Source organism: Salvelinus fontinalis, unplaced genomic scaffold (genome assembly GCF_029448725.1).
Source record: "Salvelinus fontinalis isolate EN_2023a unplaced genomic scaffold, ASM2944872v1 scaffold_1197, whole genome shotgun sequence".
Taxonomy (NCBI): Eukaryota; Metazoa; Chordata; class Actinopteri; order Salmoniformes; family Salmonidae; genus Salvelinus; species Salvelinus fontinalis.
In genome coordinates, this window is record NW_026601406.1 from 35,662 (window position 1) to 53,344 (window position 17,683).

At 41.9% G+C, this 17,683-nt stretch overlaps 2 protein-coding genes across 2 annotated transcripts; both read left to right on the forward strand.

Moving 5' to 3' along the window:
- Positions 1-9,130: 9,130 nt before the first annotated feature.
- On the forward strand, positions 9,131-10,612 carry LOC129848811 (autotransporter adhesin BpaC-like). The gene is made up of 3 exons (XM_055915906.1): positions 9,131-9,244; positions 9,332-9,387; positions 9,483-10,612. Exons 1-3 carry the CDS (start codon positions 9,216-9,218, stop codon positions 10,355-10,357), a joined length of 960 nt encoding a protein of 319 aa, XP_055771881.1. The 5' UTR covers positions 9,131-9,215; the 3' UTR covers positions 10,358-10,612.
- A 6,354-nt stretch (positions 10,613-16,966) lies between these two features.
- Positions 16,967-17,672, forward strand: LOC129848809 (Golgi-associated RAB2B interactor protein 3-like; the record flags this gene model as incomplete). The annotated part of the gene is made up of 3 exons (XM_055915905.1): positions 16,967-17,111; positions 17,198-17,253; positions 17,349-17,672. Coding segments are annotated over exons 1-3 (409 nt in total), but the record flags the coding sequence as incomplete, so codon positions are not given.
- Between the last annotated feature and the right edge of the window lie 11 nt (positions 17,673-17,683).

The window sequence follows — 17,683 nt, forward strand, 5'->3', positions numbered from 1 at the left end:
ACAACTAAGAAGAAGGACATTGTGACCGCTGGTGGACAATCAGAGCCTTACACCCACGGGAGAGCCCAACGAAACAACCTTCCGAGAGGACTTGGTTCTGACCGAGACAGACGACGAACGAAGGATTTCAACACGTGAATACATTCGTTCTTTTCTTACCCCAAACAGGCGGTGGTTCATGTGCAAGATATATGATTAATGTGGGAATAGTTATAGAATGTATCCACCATTAATTCCCTTTTTTCTCTCTCTATTTTCCCAACCCCCTTCTCTATCTCTGTGTAATAACACATCATATCTTGTCAGTCCACTAGGAACTTTTGTCTCATGTGTGTGTGTATGTGTATTCTGTGTTATTATTTAGTTAGTAAATAAATCATTAAATCAATTTGTGTAGTACTGAATAATCAGCAAAGCTGGGGTTCTTGCGGATCCAAGAAGGTTACGACTCTTCAGAATGAGACTGATATGAGGTAATGATTAATAAGTGACTGTTATCGAAAAAATAATTTCTTCAAGAATTTACAACAATAACTTCTTCCGTATTGCCCCACATTCCTAATTAGTTCATTTAAACGGGTTAACAATTAAACATAGTTAGTGGATTAAATAAATAACAGTCATCACATTAAAGAAAGTCACGACACGACAAAGGATATGTATTGGTGCATTTAAATCAACATCTGTATGTGTCTTACTAGTGGAGGCAGGTGCGATGCCTTTGGATAAACAAAAAATTGTCAGTAGCTTACTGGGTTGAAAGGCTGTGAGGTTTAGCATACCACTGCTACTGTTCTAGATGAATGTTGGGAAAATACTAGTAGACAAGGTAGTGGTTTTGGTCGGACTGTTGGAAAGCTTGCAGATGTGAGTGGTTTGAGGGAGTCGGAGGTTGACCCGTCTGTGGTAATAGGGGATGTTCCTCCATGGTTACACCAGGATCCTGGTGTTGATCTAACCTTGGTAGAGAAAAGGAAATATCTGTCAGAAGTCAGTGAAACTGGTTGACAATTCCATTGATCTATGTTTTTTACGCTTTTTTACCGCTTTTCACAGATGGCTCCAAGGATCCAGATATTGGTCGCTCAGCAGCAGGCATTTACGTTCCTGAACTTGATATGCAGATATGTAGAAGACTAACAGATGAACTGTGAGTTTACTCAGTGTAAATGTTGGTGATAATAGTTGCTCTCCAGTGGGTGTTCTACTGGGTAGAGGTCAGGCCAAATGTAAGATCAGAGACATTTTGATTGATGTGTGGCAGAAGAGATGTGGCGCTGAGCACAAGGGCCGGAATTTAAATGCCCTCCAAAGAAAGTTCGGTGGACCAAGATTGAAAGGTTAGATTAGGAAGGGAGAGCTGGTGTTTGCTGGTTTGCGCTTAGGGCATTGCACATTGACCTCGTCATTACATCTGGTTGGCAAACATGTGAATGGATTGAGTGTGGAATGTATGGTTGATGAAACATTGGACAATGTGTTGTTATGTTGTTGTAAGTATGTTGAAGAGAGAAACAGATTGAAGTGTAGGGTCATTGAGGTTTGACTGGGTTAGGAAGGGATTTGGGGGATGGGGGAGGGTCTAATAGAAGTTATTAGGGCTCTTTTTTATTTTCTCAGAAGTACTGAGTTAGGAAGGGGGATTCATAAATGTTTGAAACAGCGATTGACACTCCGGCACAGTAGGTGGCGGTATGTACCTTTTAACATTGGTTTGCGGACCGCCATTATATCATAGAAGAAGAAGAAGACGACAACAACTGCCTGGTCAATTTCTTATTGCCGGTGCAGATTTTTGTTAGTTGTGTCTCTAAACTCACTTTAGTCAGTTGTCAGCTACTTGGTCCGTTGTTGGTGGAGTTATTTCCTACTTAAGAGGCATATTGTTTTGTAAATAAAGGGAATGCCTAACGTATCACCTGACTACCTCAAGGTTGCCGTACCAGGATTCGTTGTCGTTACCTGCCTTTCCAATGAATACTAGTTTGAAAAATCTTCCACACATGGAAATAAGATGGTGGCACTGAGGGCTTGTCGGTTTACTGCTTTGTTTGCTTTCTACTGAGCCATTTACTTTATACTTGAATTGTTATATATTATTATTGTTGTTGCATTGTCGAGAAGGAACCTGCAAGTAAGAATTTTGTTGGATGGTGTATACCATGTGCATTCTGTACATACGACTAATAAAACTTGAAACATGGAAAACAGATGTTGTATGTTTTTGGAGGATTTTTCATTGACAACATGACTGAGCACCACAGATTACTGTACACAGTGTGTAGTGGTGCCTGGAGAAATTCAAACATTTTGGGAGTTTTTACCCTTGTAACATGGCCAAAATTACAGTGACTAAATCAATGGAGGCTGGAGCAAAAAATAAATAAGAAATCTGGCAAATCTTGTAGAACAAGACAGCAGCAGGACAGAAAATGACCTACTAGTCTCTAAGCCACTGAATCACATTTCTTGAGGCGTCATTACAGACCCGGGTTTGATCAAAGGCTGTGCCACAACTGGCCGTGACCGGGAGGTGCACAATTGGCCCAGCCTCGTCCAAGTCAGGGAAGGGTTTGGACAGGGGGATGGGTCTTTACTTGGCTCCTTGCGCTCTAGCGACTCCTTGTGGTTGGCCGGCCACCTGCAGGCTGACTTCAGTCATCAGTTGAACGGTGTTTCCTCCAACACACTGGTGTTGCTGGCTTCCGGGTTAAGAGTGCGGGTGTCAAGCAGTAGTGCGGCTTGGCGGGGTCGTGTTTCGGAGGACGCATGTGTCTTAATCATTAATAGCAATTAAATGTATTACAACTATGTTTATATTCACAATGAAATATTACCTCTACTGCTGAAACTCTTGTCTGTGTCATCGTGTCAGCTAAACTGGATGCACTGTCAGAATTAAGACTACCTGACAAGCTCACCGTTGAACTCTTCATCTTTCTTGTAGAATCAAGAGGACATAAAACAATATAGAGGTAAGATAGTTATCAATTTAACGGCACGACACATACATATTTTAATATATGCTGTTCATACTAATGCAAAATTAATGTTCTTTTTTAAGGATTTCTCACAAAAACAAGCGTATCTCTGTGAAGTGTCAATGGAGCACTGAGCGTACCACAAGCGTTTTATTTTCAACGGCTTTAACAGTTATTCAGGTCTTGTCATGTTTATTTTGCTTTTGGAGACCCGTAGAAGCATTTTTTTAATTTTCATGGTTTTGCTCTCAAAGTCACACTTTCTTAATATAAAAACAACATTGGATGTACACACAAAAGTTTTTAAAACATCAGGAGACTACCTTTAAGGTCTAAAAAATCGTATGAAAATGTGATTTTTTTTGTGTAGTTACACTTTAATTCAAGTGAGCAGGCACAGAGTACTGTTGTTGGGTTAGCAGTGTTTCTGTAGCACATATGAGATGGAGTTTGCCGAACAAAAGGCCACTTGATTGATGCAAGTAGTCATGATATCATTCTGACAGGTCATTCTGATAGGCTACTTTGTAGCTGGTCAACATTTAATAGAGAAGGTTTTTGGGAAAGCCTTTCCATCTATCAGAAGATAGTACTGATAGAAATAACTATTTCTATATTTTATCTGTTCCTTATTTGTTTGAAACCTGGACCTTTTTTCTTCATATTATGAGGCATGTCTTACCTTGCTTCAAAGTAGCCAAGCCAAAATACTACCATAGAAATGTTGAGGGAAATATTTTATAAACTCATATGTGCTCTCTTGTTGTTCAAATCAACTTTCCTTCAATGTTTAGAAATCATTGTCTGACTGCCCACACAGTGCGGATAGGTACTTATCACAGTATGAGGCCGTTCCTTATCATGCTAGAACAAAATACATACCTACTCTGTAGGGATGAACCTGACTTTGACTTACAACTTGACTTTGTGCCAATCAGAGAGCACGAACCTCCACGTGGGTGAGCGACAAGAAAAAGGAAAAAAAGATGGCAATTTTCATCAGAATTGTTCTACCTAAATCAATAACGCTATATAATAAATAAATAAATAAATATCAAGTCTTTATATATTTTATGTCTAGCTAAGAGTTTTGTGTTTGAAGAAGGATTTGTTGTTAGGTTTGATAATGTAAACTAGCTTATTAGTTAGCTATCTAGCAAGCTAACGTTAGCTTCACACACACTTCATATGAAACTAATGGTGTGGTGTGTGCATGATGCTAGCACAACAGCTAGCTAGCTAGCGAATCATGGTAACCATTTTGCTAACTTTAGCCAGGTAGCTAAAAACATGCATCTATGGGCTGTATGCAGTTATGTGGAGTGGATACAATTGTTTCCTTGTTAGCTAGTCATCTAGCTGTGGCCATTTGACTAGTATCAAAAGGTATTTCTTCAACACCAGCACAGCTAGCTAACATTGACTAGACCATAAAGCAACACACACACAGACATGCAATGCCAACAAACGCTACCTTCTGGATTTGAATATTTTAACAAGGCTGATTGGTTGACGACTTCACAATCTTTTCTGTGTGAACATAAAAGAGATTGACTGACGACAATTTTCGGAGGTGTTAAATACTAATCGGCAGGCAAACATTTGACAGTCCTTATGGTGTGTTTGAGCTGTAAGGGATATTACCATCTCTGCCCAAATATCTGTATATGAAACTGCTCAAATGTGAGGTGCAGCAGAGGAGCTGTAGGAGGATGGGCTCATTGTAATGTCTGGAATGGAATCAATGGAACATTACAATGAACCCGTCCTCCTATATCTCTTCCCACCAGCCTCCTCTGGTGTGGTGCGCATGTTAGAACGTCAACTGCGTTTTGGAACATTCTGCATAGGTCTACAGCTTTGCTCATGCCCATAAAATGTGAAGAAATAATCGTTTTTTGAACGTAAACATTTTCATCTGTTTCATCAGCCTTATGAATTGGTACAGTGTTAACCTCCACTACACAACTTTGATACGCATCAGTGGTGGTTAACCTGTTAAGGCTGGGGGCGCTGTTGTCACTATTTATGCTAATCGTGTAATTTTTGAAACGGCTTCCTACAAAATTCTAGATCGTACAATATGCATATTATTATTATTATTGGATAGAAAACAGTCTATAGTTTCTATAGGAGTTGAAATTTTGTCTCTAAGTGGAACAGAACCCATTCTACAGCAATTTCCCTGACATGGAGTCAGATTTCAGAAATTTTGTCCACTGTTCTGGAGTCAGTTTTAAGCCCACTGTTATTCCTATGAGTATACGGACACTGCTTACGTCTTCCCCTGGATGCCTTTACGTGATGACGATTTGAATGGGGTCGATTGCGCGTTCACAGGCACTATAAATTAAAAAACCCTGTAGGTAGGAGTTCCTTTCCAGCTGCGTCATGCGCGTGGAGGACAGACCTGCTATTTTTCCAAGCGTTAGTTTAGCCTGTTATATTTCTCTGGTCATGTTTTTACTCGTTATAGGAGTTAAAAACATCATAAGGTAGTTAATTTAAAGCGTTTTATAGCAATTTATATCCGTTTAGTGCGATTTTGGGACATTTATTTCTGAAACGCTGTGAATCGCTGGGCACGCTTCCAGTTCATCCCGAACGCAGTTGGCATTTCCACATGGCAAGAGGACAGCTTTCCACCAAAAGACGATTAGACCCAAGAAAGGATCCTTTGCCCAAGATACTGATGGAAGAACAGCTCAAAGTAGGACATTTTTATTATGATAAATCGTGTTTCTGTCGAAAAATGTTAGTGGCTTAGGACGCCATGTTTTTTGACGTAGCTTCGCTTGGCGCAAACTGTATTGAAAAGTAAGGATAATTTAAAAAATGTAATTCCGCGATTGTGTTAAGAATTAAATTGTCTATCAATCGCTGTCCACCCTATATTTTTTAGTCACGTTTATGAGTATTTATGTATACGAGTAGATCACTGTCTAATATGGCGCACGGACATTTTCTCACCAGCTGGGCTACTTTTGTCATTGTGTAACCATGATTTTGGTGGCTAAATATGCACATTTTCGAACAAACTGTATATGTATGTTGTAATGTGATGTTACAGGGGTGTCATCTGAAGAATTCTGAGAAGGTTAGTGAAAAAAATAATATATTTTGGCGATGTTTACGTTATGGCTCTCTTTGGCTAGAATCAATAATGGGGTAATGTTTGCACATGTGCTATGCTAATATAACGATTTATTGTGTTTTCGCTGTAAGACACTTAGAAAATCTGAAATATTGTCTGTATTCACAGGATCTGTGTCTTTCGATTAGTGTATGCTGTGTATTTTTACGAAATGTTTGATGATTAGTAAGTAGGTAAACACGTTGCTCTATGTAGTTATTCTAGTCCATTTGTGACGGTGGGTGCAATTGTAACTTAACCTGTTGGGGATGGGGGCGCTGTTTAGACTATTTATGCTAATTTGGCTAATTTTTTAAACGGCTTCCCACAAAATCCTTGATCGTACAATATGCATATTATTATTATTATTGGATAGAAAACAGTCTATAGTTTCTATAGGAGTTGAAATTTTGTCTCTAAGTGGAACAGAGCCCATTCTACAGCAATTTCCCTGACATGGAGTCAGATTTGAGAAATGTTGGCCACTCTTCTGAAGTCAGTTATAAGGGCACTGTCGTTGCTATGACTATACGGACACTTCTTACGTCTTCCCCTGGATGCCTTTACGTGATGACGATTCCAACGGGGTCGATTGCGCGTTCACAGGCCCTACAAATGAAAAAACCCTGAAGCTAGTCATTCTTTGGGAGCTGCGTCATGAGCCTAGAGGACACCGGCGCGCACCTGTTCCAAGCGTTAGTTTAGCCTGTTATATTTCTCCGGTCATCTTTTCACTCGTTATAGGAGTTAAAAACATCATAAGGTAGTTAATTTAAAGCGTTTTATAGCAATTTATATCCGTTTAGTGCGATTTTGGGACATTTATTTTTGCAACGATGTGAAAAGTTGGGCACGCTTTTCAGTTCATCCCGAACGCAGTTGACATTTCCACATGGCAAGAGGACAGCTTTCCACCAAAAGACGATTTCTCCCAAGAAAGGATCCTTTGCCCAAGATACTGATGGAAGAACAGCTCAAGGTAGGACATTTTTATTATGATAAATCGTGTTTCTGTCGAAACATTTTAGTGGCTTAGGACGCCATGTTTTTTGACGTAGCTTCGCTTGGCGCAAACTGTATTGAAAAGTAAGGATAAATTAAAAAATGTAATAACGCAATTGTATTAAGAATTAAATTGTCTATCAATCCCTGTCCACCCTATATTTTTTAGTCACGTTTATGAGTATTTATGTATAAGAGTAGATCACTGTCTAAGTGGCGCAAGGACTTTTTCTTTACCAGCTTGTCTACATTTCACATTGTCTAACCATGATTTTGGTGGCTAAATATAAACATTTTCGATCAAACTGTATATGCATGTTGTAATGTGATGTTACAGGAGTGTCATCGGAAGAATTCTGAGAAGGTTAGTGAAAAAATTAATATCTTTTGGCGATGTTGACTTTTATCGCTCACTTTGGCTAGAATCAATGCTGGGCTGCTAATTGCTATGTGCTAAGCTAATATAACGATTTATTGTGTTTTCGCTGTAAGACACTTAGAAAATCTGAAATATTGTCTGTATTCACAGGATCTGTGTCTTTCGATTCGTGTATGCTGTGTATTTTTACGAAATGTTTGATGATTAGTAGTTAGGTAAACACGTTGCTCATTGTAATTATTCTAGTCCATTTGTGATGGTGGGTGCAATTGTAAACTATGCCATCTACCTGAAATATGCACTTTTTTCTAACAAAACCTATCCCATACCATAAATATGTTATCAGACTGTCATCTGATGAGTTTTTTTGTTGGTTAGGGGCTATAAATATCTTAGTTTAGCCGAATTGGTGATAGCTACTGTTGTTGGTGGACAAAGAAAAATGGTGGATTATGCTAATGTGTTTTTAGCTAATAGATTTACATCTTTACATATTGTGTCTTCCCTGTAAAACATTTTAAAAATCGGACATGTTGGCTGGATTCACAAGATCTGTGTCTTTCATTAGCTGTATTGGACTTTAATGTGTGAAAGTTAAATATTTAAAAAAAAAAAAATTTTGAATTTCGCGGCTCTGCCTTTTCAGTGGGGGTGGGGGGGGTTGCCGCTAGCGGCACTCTAGTCCCAGACAGGTTAAGAAATGATCAAATGAAATGTCCACTGAAAACAAGGTGGTATACCTGCGTATAGCCTCCATTACACCACTGACTGTACGATTTGAGAAGGGTACTCCTCCCTCACTGCTTTTGCCCGTTCAAATCACCAACCGGTGCACCGCGGCTCAGGTTAGTAAAACTCCCTCACAGGCTATATTTACAAAGGCACCCCAATTCTGATATTTTTTTCACTAATTCATCTTTTGACCAATCAGCTCTGAAAAAGTTCTGATGTGAAAAGATCTGGCGTGAAAGATCTGATGTGATTGGTCAAAAGGTAAATACGTGGAAAAAATATCAGAATTGGGCTGCCTGTGTAACACAGCCATTGGCCACTTTCTACAGCTAATGTGAGGCGACGCAACAACCAATGGTTGCGTGCCACATCATCAATTGTGTCATCGACTGACTTCTGTCTGGTCCCAGCCACACAGGCTGTGTTTACACAGGGAGGCCAATTCTGATCTTTTGCCCCACGTTATGGGCAAAAAAGCTGATCTGATTGGTGAAAAGACCAATTAGCGGGAAAAAGATCCGAATTTGGCAGCTACAGACGCATGAACATGTATGAAATTGAATATGTGTTCAATTGTCTGTTTTTCTGTAAATTGTTGAACTGAATTTGTTTTTTTTCTTTTGTCGTCCAATCACGTCAACGGATGACTCCTGTTGAAAAACAATTGGCTCAGTCCAGAATGGGTGGGTAGAGTTCACTCTTTAAATCCGTCGGATTGGTCCATGATGTGCGAACTCCAACCTCCAGCACACCAGTGCACACCAGCTGAATGAAAACCAGAGCACCTAATCGCAATGGGGAAATTGAACCATTTGAAATGAAGTTAATTGGCTGACAGCTGTACATAATTAGCCACCCAGGTTAGAAGGGTCTGGGATTCCTTTATGAGGTGCAACCAAAACAGCTGTTAGAAATAGCAACAGGGATATTCTGGCAGGGTGTCTGGCTAGCATTAGTTCTAAATACTGTTGTGGTTTTGATCACTAATATGGCTGTGACTTTTGGACTCTCTTTGAGGTTAGTTTTTCAACGTATTTATTTGTTTGGTGTACCTTTCTCTAATATTTTTCACTGGTTATTTATGGTCAACTGTCTGTTTTGTAGTGTTTCTTGGATTTGTTGCCTGCTAATTGGAGGGATAACGTGTTTTACCCTTCAAGGTGTGTTTTGGTTTACCCTACTTCAGTTCATATTACTATAGTTCCGATAGCTAATGGCTGTGATTTTAACAACCGGTTTTTTCTTTGTTTCCTAGGTAACGCTTATGGGCATCCTGCCTCCACTGGAACTGAACCAACTGGAGCCCATGCCCAAGCGAGTGTGGTGTCTGTTCCAAATGCTAAAGCTACTGGTTACAATAGCTCGGCAAATGTGACGTCGAGTCGAATTGCCACTCTTGAAGCGACCGGCCCCAGCACCTCAGCAGAAGCGACCGGCCCCAGCGCCTCAGCAGAAGCGACCGGCCCCAGCGCCTCAGCAGAAGCGACCGGCCCCAGCGCCTCAGCAGAAGCGACCGGCCCCAGCGCCTCAGCAGAAGCGACCGGCCCCAGCGCCTCAGCAGAAGCGACCGGCCCCAGCGCCTCAGCAGAAGCGACCGGCCCCAGCGCCTCAGCAGAAGCGACCGGCCCCAGCGCCTCAGCAGAAGCGACCGGCCCCAGCGCCTCAGCAGAAGCGACCGGCCCCAGCGCCTCAGCAGAAGCGACCGGCCCCAGCGCCTCAGCAGAAGCGACCGGCCCCAGCGCCTCAGCAGAAGCGACCGGCCCCAGCGCCTCAGCAGAAGCGACCGGCCCCAGCGCCTCAGCAGAAGCGACCGGCCCCAGCGCCTCAGCAGAAGCGACCGGCCCCAGCGCCTCAGCAGAAGCGACCGGCCCCAGCGCCTCAGCAGAAGCGACCGGCCCCAGCGCCTCAGCAGAAGCGACCGGCCCCAGCGCCTCAGCAGAAGCGACCGGCCCCAGCGCCTCAGCAGAAGCGACCGGCCCCAGCGCCTCAGCAGAAGCGACCGTCCTTGAACAGACGGCCCGACCCCTCAACAAGCTAGATAGGGAGATCATAATTTTGTTTGCCCAACTTCTTAATCGTCTTTCCCCTGTTACAGTGCCTCCTTTTGAAGAAAAGGGCAAAGGTAACTGAGGTGGGGTAATGTGCCGACTAATGCACTTGTTTGAAATTAGGTTCTCCTTCACTTGCGTATCGTCATGCAAATGGTTTTACATGGGTGGACACTACATTGGTAGAATTTGTTTTTATAACCATACGACTAAAATTGACATCTGATTTGGCGATATTGCTGACACACTTTTAGGTTCTACGGTTATGCTTTTGATTTAGCCTGGTGTTCCTGCTACTCTTGCATGATTTGCTCAATAAACCATTTGACTTTCTAAATACCTCTTCCTTCAAATATGTTCTCTTCTGCCTACCATGTGCTTTCTGTTTGGGAACAGACTGGGTCTGGAGTAAAAGGGAATGTGGTTCACAACACTGTTGTAAACAGATTTGTTTACCTTTGTTACTGTAGTTCAAATGCTAAGGTTCTCTAACTTGTCTGTAGCGCTCAATGTTTACCTGTTACCATAGGTGCCTAAAGAATGTGAATGCAGTTTACCTCATCGTCCCATTGCCTGTCACTAACCTGTCCCACGGACACTAAAGTTTCTCCTTGACCTTATTCAGAAACATTAAAACAAATTTACACGTTTTGCCTGTTCTACAATGTTGGTCTGGCCAGACCCATGGCTGCAATTGTATATGCATTAATCACTTTCAGCTGTAAGATGTACTAAAATTGTCTATCAGACATTCCTTATTTTAACTCAGTGTGGTTGTGTGCACAATCCATTTCTACCTGACACCAATGAGGTTGCTCTTGCAGAAGTTCCTGGCAAACCTTTTTGTTTTATGACAAGAAACACAAGGGGTAACAATGTATTAGAACCAGAAGGACAATACAGCATCAAGACACTATCAAACATATCAGTCTTTCCACAAAGCCATTATGTGTGAGGGTGCGTGTGCATAATAGTGATACAAAATATGTCAGTTTCCTTTTCATCACAATCTTGTGAAACCCGAACCCTCCAATTTCCCCCCCCCCCCCCCACAGTTCCCCAATAGCTGTCCCTCAACCATTTGTTAATTTTAACTGAAAAGCACAAAGTCTTGAACCTTGCTATTTATATACTGAATCAACTCATACACCCTGTACCATGGAAACGGTACATCAAAAATCTCTTCCCAACTATTTTGCAATCTGTATGGCACAGTTGTCAACATCCTGGTCCTCAAATGAAACTGGTATACTTTCCTATTTATGCTATTTGTATTCCTCTGCCAGTTTTGATCCTTTATATTGGGCTGACAGACCAGTTCCATACCTCCTGCCGCTGCCACCCGCCTCCATTTTGGGGCAATGCTGTAATCAATTGATTGTACTCTTGGATTGAGCAGACCTTCCCGTACAATTCTGATAACTCCATGAAGGACATAACTCTACCATTACAATTATTTATATCATTTAAGAACAAAATACTCTTTTTGAATAAATACCCAAAATTCCCTTTCCCATAAATACAGGTATTTTATCAACCAGCACATTTGAGTTCAGCCATAATATTTGTAATATTTGTTATATTTTTTCAGGGGGATGAAATTGAAATTGTAGCCAGCTCTGCAATGCTTGTTTGAAAAAGACAGATACTGTATCATTCTGCTGAGGACCTGCCTTACACAGGCCTACAAGCCCTCAGTCCAGCCTCTCTGTCTATTGCGGACAGTCTGAGCACTGATGTAGGGATTGTGCGTTCCTGGTGTAAATCGGGCAGTTGTTGCAATCCCTGTACCTGTACCGCAGATGTGATGTTTGGATGTACCGATCCTGTGCAGGTGTTATACGTGGTCTGCCACTGCGAGAACGATCAGCTGTCCGTCCTGTCTCCCTGTAGCGCTGTCTTAGGCCTCTCACAGTACGGACATTGCACTCTTTTGCCCTGGCCACATTTGCAGTCCTCATGCCTCCTTGCAGCATCCCTAAGGCAAGTTGTTCATTGAACAGGCATGGGAAACAGTGTTTACACCCTTTGCAATGAAGATCTGTGAAGTTATTTTGATTTTTACCAAATCTCTTGAAAGACAGGGTCCTGAAAAAGTGATTTTTTTTTTTTTTACTGAGTTTAGTTTTAAGGCGTCATGACTCTATTGACTTAGGATCCAATGCAAATGGATCGGGCCGGTTTCAACACCTTTAAACTCTGTCATAAACTAGGCAAGGGAATCTCCCTCTTGCTCTTCAGTATTTGATTATATGCTGTTCATATTATTGCAAAATTACTGTTCTTTAAAAAAAAAGATTTCTCACAAAAAACAACTATATCTGTCAATGGAGCACTGAGCTTTTTATGTTCATCGCCTTTTACATTTAATTCATGTTAAATTAGCTTTTTTGAGACTCGCGGAAACAACTTTGAGGAAAACCACCACAATGTGTACATGATGTGAGAAAGCTGCACCGCTCTGTCAACAGTCCAATGCTTATTATTGGACTTATTAGGTACAGTGGGTGAACACCCTATACTGTGCAAATAGGCATACTATTGACATTTTTTAAATGTACATTTTAATTTTCATGTTTTTTCCCTCAAAATCAAACAAGAACATGGGATGTTTTAAGTACAGAAAAATCAGTAGAGCACCTTTTAAGATCTGGGAATGGGAAAAATCTATGAAAATTTCATTTTTTGTGTAGTTGTCCTTTAATTCATGTGTGCAGACACCTAGCACTGTTGTTGGGTTAGCAGTGTTTCTGTAGCACAGGCACCTAGCACTGTTGTTGGGTTAGCAGTGTTTCTGTAGCACAGGCACCTAGCACTGTTGTTGGGTTAGCTGTGTTTCTGTAGCACAGGCACCTAGCACTGTTGTTGGGTTAGCTGTGTTTCTGTAGTACAGGCACCTAGTACTGTTGTTGAGTTAGCTGTGTTTCTGTAGTACAGGCACCTAGCACTGTTGTTGGGTTAGCAGTGTTTCTGTAGCACAGGCACCTAGTACTGTTGTTGGGTTAGCTGTGTTTCTGTAGTACAGGCACCTAGTACTGTTGTTGGGTTAGCAGTGTTTCTGTAGCACAGGCACCTAGCACTGTTGTTGAGTTAGCTGTGTTTCTGTAGTACAGGCACCTAGCACTGTTGTTGGGTTAGCAGTGTTTCTGTAGTACAGGCACCTAGCACTGTTGTTGAGTTAGCAGGGTTTCTGTAGTACAGGCACCTAGCACTGTTGAGTTAGCAGTGTTTCTGTAGTACAGGCACCTAGCACTGTTGTTGGGTTAGCAGTATTTTTGTAGCACAGGCACCTAGCACTGTTGTTGGGTTAGCAGTGTTTCTGTAGTACAGGCACCTAGCACTGTCATTGGGTTAGCAGTGTTTGTGTAGCACACATGAGATGGAGTTGTAAAACAAAAGGCCACAGGATTGTTGCAAGTTGTCATGATATCATTCTGACAGGTCAATCTGATAGGCTACTTCTTAGCTGGTTAACATTTAATAGAAGGTTTTGGGGAAAGCCTTTCCATCTATCAGAAGACAGCTAGGTCTATCATTACCATAGCTATATTGTTTGAAACCTGGACCATTTTTCTTCATATGAGTCATGTCTTACCGTGCTTCAAAGTAGCCAAGCCAAAATACTACCATAGAAATGTTGAGGAAAATATTTTATAAACTCTTATGTGCTCCATTATTGTTCAAATCAACTTTCTTTCTATGTTTAGCATTCATAGTCTGAGTGCGGATGGGTGCTTATCACGGTATGAGGCCATTCCTTATCTTGCTAGAACAAAAGACGTACCTGCTGTGTGCGGATGAAACTGACTTTGGCTGACAACTTGACATTGAGGCAATCAGACAGCACAACAAGAAAAACGAAAAAAAAAGGGCACTTGTCATCAGAATTGTTCTACCTAAAACAAAGCTGCATAATACAACTGTTTTTCTTGAGCATGTCTTTATATATTTTATGTCTAGCTAAGAGTTTTGTTTGAAGAAAGATATTTTGTTGAGTTTGGTAATGTACACTAGCTTATTAGTTAGCTATCTAGCTAGCTAACGTTAGCTTGCTAACTGAGCAAGTTAGTCACATACACTTCATATGAAACTAATGGTGTGATGAGTGCAGCATAATGCTAGCACAACAGCTAGCTAGCGAATCGAATCACAGCTAGCTAGTGAATCAGCAAATCAGCAAATCGAATCACAGCTAGCTAGTGAATCATGGTAACCATTTAGATAACTTTAGCCATCTAGCTAAAAACATGTCTCTTTGGGCTGTATGCAATTCTGGAGAGTGGATACAATGGTTTCTTTGTCATCTTGCTAGCTAGTTATCTAGCTGTGGCCATCTGATTAGTATCAACAAGGTATTTCTACAACACCAGCGCAGCTAGCTAACATTGACTAGACCATAAAGCAACACATACGGACATGCAATGCCAACAAACGCAACCTTCTGGATTTGAATATTTTAACAAGGCTGATTGGTTGACGACTTCACAATCTTTTCTTTGTGAACATAAAAGAGATTGACTGCCGACCCTCAGAGATTGACTGTCGACACTGTTCGGAAGTGTTAAATACTAACATTAGACAATCCTACCGGTGTGTCTGAGCTGTAACGGATATTACCATCCCTGTCCAAATATCTGTACATGAAACTGCTCAAATGTGAGGTATAGCAGAGGAGCTGTAGGAGGATGGGCTCATTCTAATGGCTGGAATGGAATTGACGGAACAGAGTTTCCATATGTTTGATATGTTTGACTCCGTTCCATCGTTTCCATTCCAGACATTACAGTGAACCCATCCTCCTATAGCTCCTCACACCAGCCTCCTCTGGTGCGGTGCGCATTTTAGAACATTCTGCATAGGCCTACCGCCATGTGTACATTCATACACTTAAAATGTGAAAAAGTAACAGTTATACAACCTGGGTCAAGGCTGTATGATTCAACACCTGGGTCAAGGCTGTATGATTCAACACCTGGGTCAAGGCTGTATGAATCAACACCTGGGTCAAGGCTGTATGATTCAACACCTGGGTCAAGGCTGTATGATTCAACACCTGGGTCAAGGCTGTATAATTCAACACCTGGGTCAAGGCTGTATGATTCAACACCTGGGTCAAGGCTGTATGATTCAACACCTGGGTCAAGGCTGTATAATTCAACACCTGGGTCAAGGCTGTATGATTCAACACCTGGGTCAAGGCTGTATGATTCAACACCTGGGTCAAGGCTGTATGATTCAACACCTGGGTCAAGGCTGTATGATTCAACACCTGGGTCAAGGCTGTATGATTCAACACCTGGGTCAAGGCTGTATGATTCAACACCTGGGTCAAGGCTGTATAATTCGTTCCAAAGTGCCTTCAGAACACAAGAGACTGTGCTGATGTCACAGAGTCAAGGTCACCTACCTACCTGGCATCCAGTCAGTCAACATGATTACGTCCTCGCTCGTTTACAGGCTTTTTGTGTGAGACCCTGGATTGACCTTGAGGGGTTTAGAATATAAAATATGGTAAAGGTTTGTGATGTGAGACCTTGGAAGCTTTGAAGCTAAACATTCTGATCTGTTTCATCAGCCTTATGAATTGATACAGCATACACCTCCACTATACTACTTTGATACACATCAGTGGGGATTAAGCATTGAGTACACGAAATGTCCATTGAAAACAAGGTGGTATACCTGCGTATATCCTCCATTACACCACTGACTGTACGATTTGAAAAGGGTACTCCTCCCTCGCTGCTTTTGCCCGTTCACATCACCTTCCCTAGAACGGTGCACCGGTAGTAAAACTCCCTCAAAGGCTGCATTTACAAAGGCACCAATTCTGATATTTTGTTCACTAATTAGTCTTTTGAACAATCAGCTCTGAAAAAGATCTGATGTGAAAAGATCTGTTTTGAAAATATCTGATTTGATTGGTCTAAAGACCAACAAGTGGAATAAAGATTAGAATTGGGCTGCCTGTGTAACACAGCAATAGATCACTTTCTACAGCAAATGTGAGGCGACACAACAACCAATGGTTGCGTGCCACGTCATCAACTGTGTCATCCACTGACATATGATGTGATTAGCTGATACTTAAAATACTTATCAAGGCGATGTCAGATCTGTCAGACGTCAGCAACGTCTAAGCTTTGGAAAGTGGCTGAAGTCTGTTTGGAAGCAGCGATAAACTCCCTCATAGTCTGTTTGGGCCCAGCCACAAAGGCTGTGTTTACACAGGGAGCCCAATTCTGATCTTTTGCCCCATGTTGCTGGCAAAATAGATGATCTGATTGGTGAAAAGACCAATTAGTGGGAAAAAGATCAGCATTTGGCAGCTACAGACCCATGAACATGTATGAAATTGAATATGCATTGATCAACTGTCTGTTTTTCTGTAAATTGTTTAACTGAATTTGGTGTTTTTCTTTTGTCATCCAATCATCTCTGTTGTTCACCATATGTCAAAGGATGACTCCTGTTGAAAAACAATTGGCTCAATCCAGAATGGGTGGGTAGAGTTCACTCTTTAAAACCGTCGGATTGATCCATGATGTGCAAACTCCACCCTCCAGCACACCAGTTCACACCAGCTGAATGAAATCCAGAGCACCTAATTGCAATTGGGAAATTGAACCAATGGAAATTAAGTTCATTGGCTGACAGCTGTACATAATTAGCCAGCCAGGTTAGAAGGGTCTGGGATTCCTTTATGAGGTGCAACCAAAACAGCTGTTAGACATAGCAACAGGGATATTCTGGCAGGGTGTCTGTCTAGCATTAGTTCTGAATACTGTTGTGGTTTTGATCACTAAGATGGCTGTGACTTTTGGACTCTCTTTGAGGTTAGTTTTTCAATGTATTTATTTTTTGGTTTACCTTTTTCTAAAAAATGTCACTGGTTATTTATGTTTAACTGTCTGTTTTGTAGTGTTTCTTGGATTTGTTGCCTGCTAATTGGAGGGATAACGTGTTCTACCCTTCAAGGTGTGTTTTGGTTTACACTACTTCAGTTCAAATCAGTCTAGTTCTGATAGCTTAAGTCTTGATTTTTACAACTTTTTTTTCTCTTTGTTTCCTAGGTAATGCTTATGGGCATCCTGCCTCCACTGGACCTGAACCAACTGGAGCCCATGCCCAAGCGAATGTGGTGTCTGTTCCAAATGCTAAAGTTACTGGCCACAAAAGCCCGGCAAATGTGACGTCGGGTCGAAATGCCACATCTGAAGCAACTGCCACATCTGAAGCGACTGCCATCCGCGCCTCAGCCGAAGCGGCCGGCCCCCGCGCCTCAGCCGAAGCGGCCGGCCCCCGCGCCTCAGCCGAAGCGGCCGGCCCCCGCGCCTCAGCCGAAGCGGCCGGCCCCAGCGCCTCAGCCGAAGCGGCCGGCCCCCGCGCCTCAGCCGGCCCCCGCGCC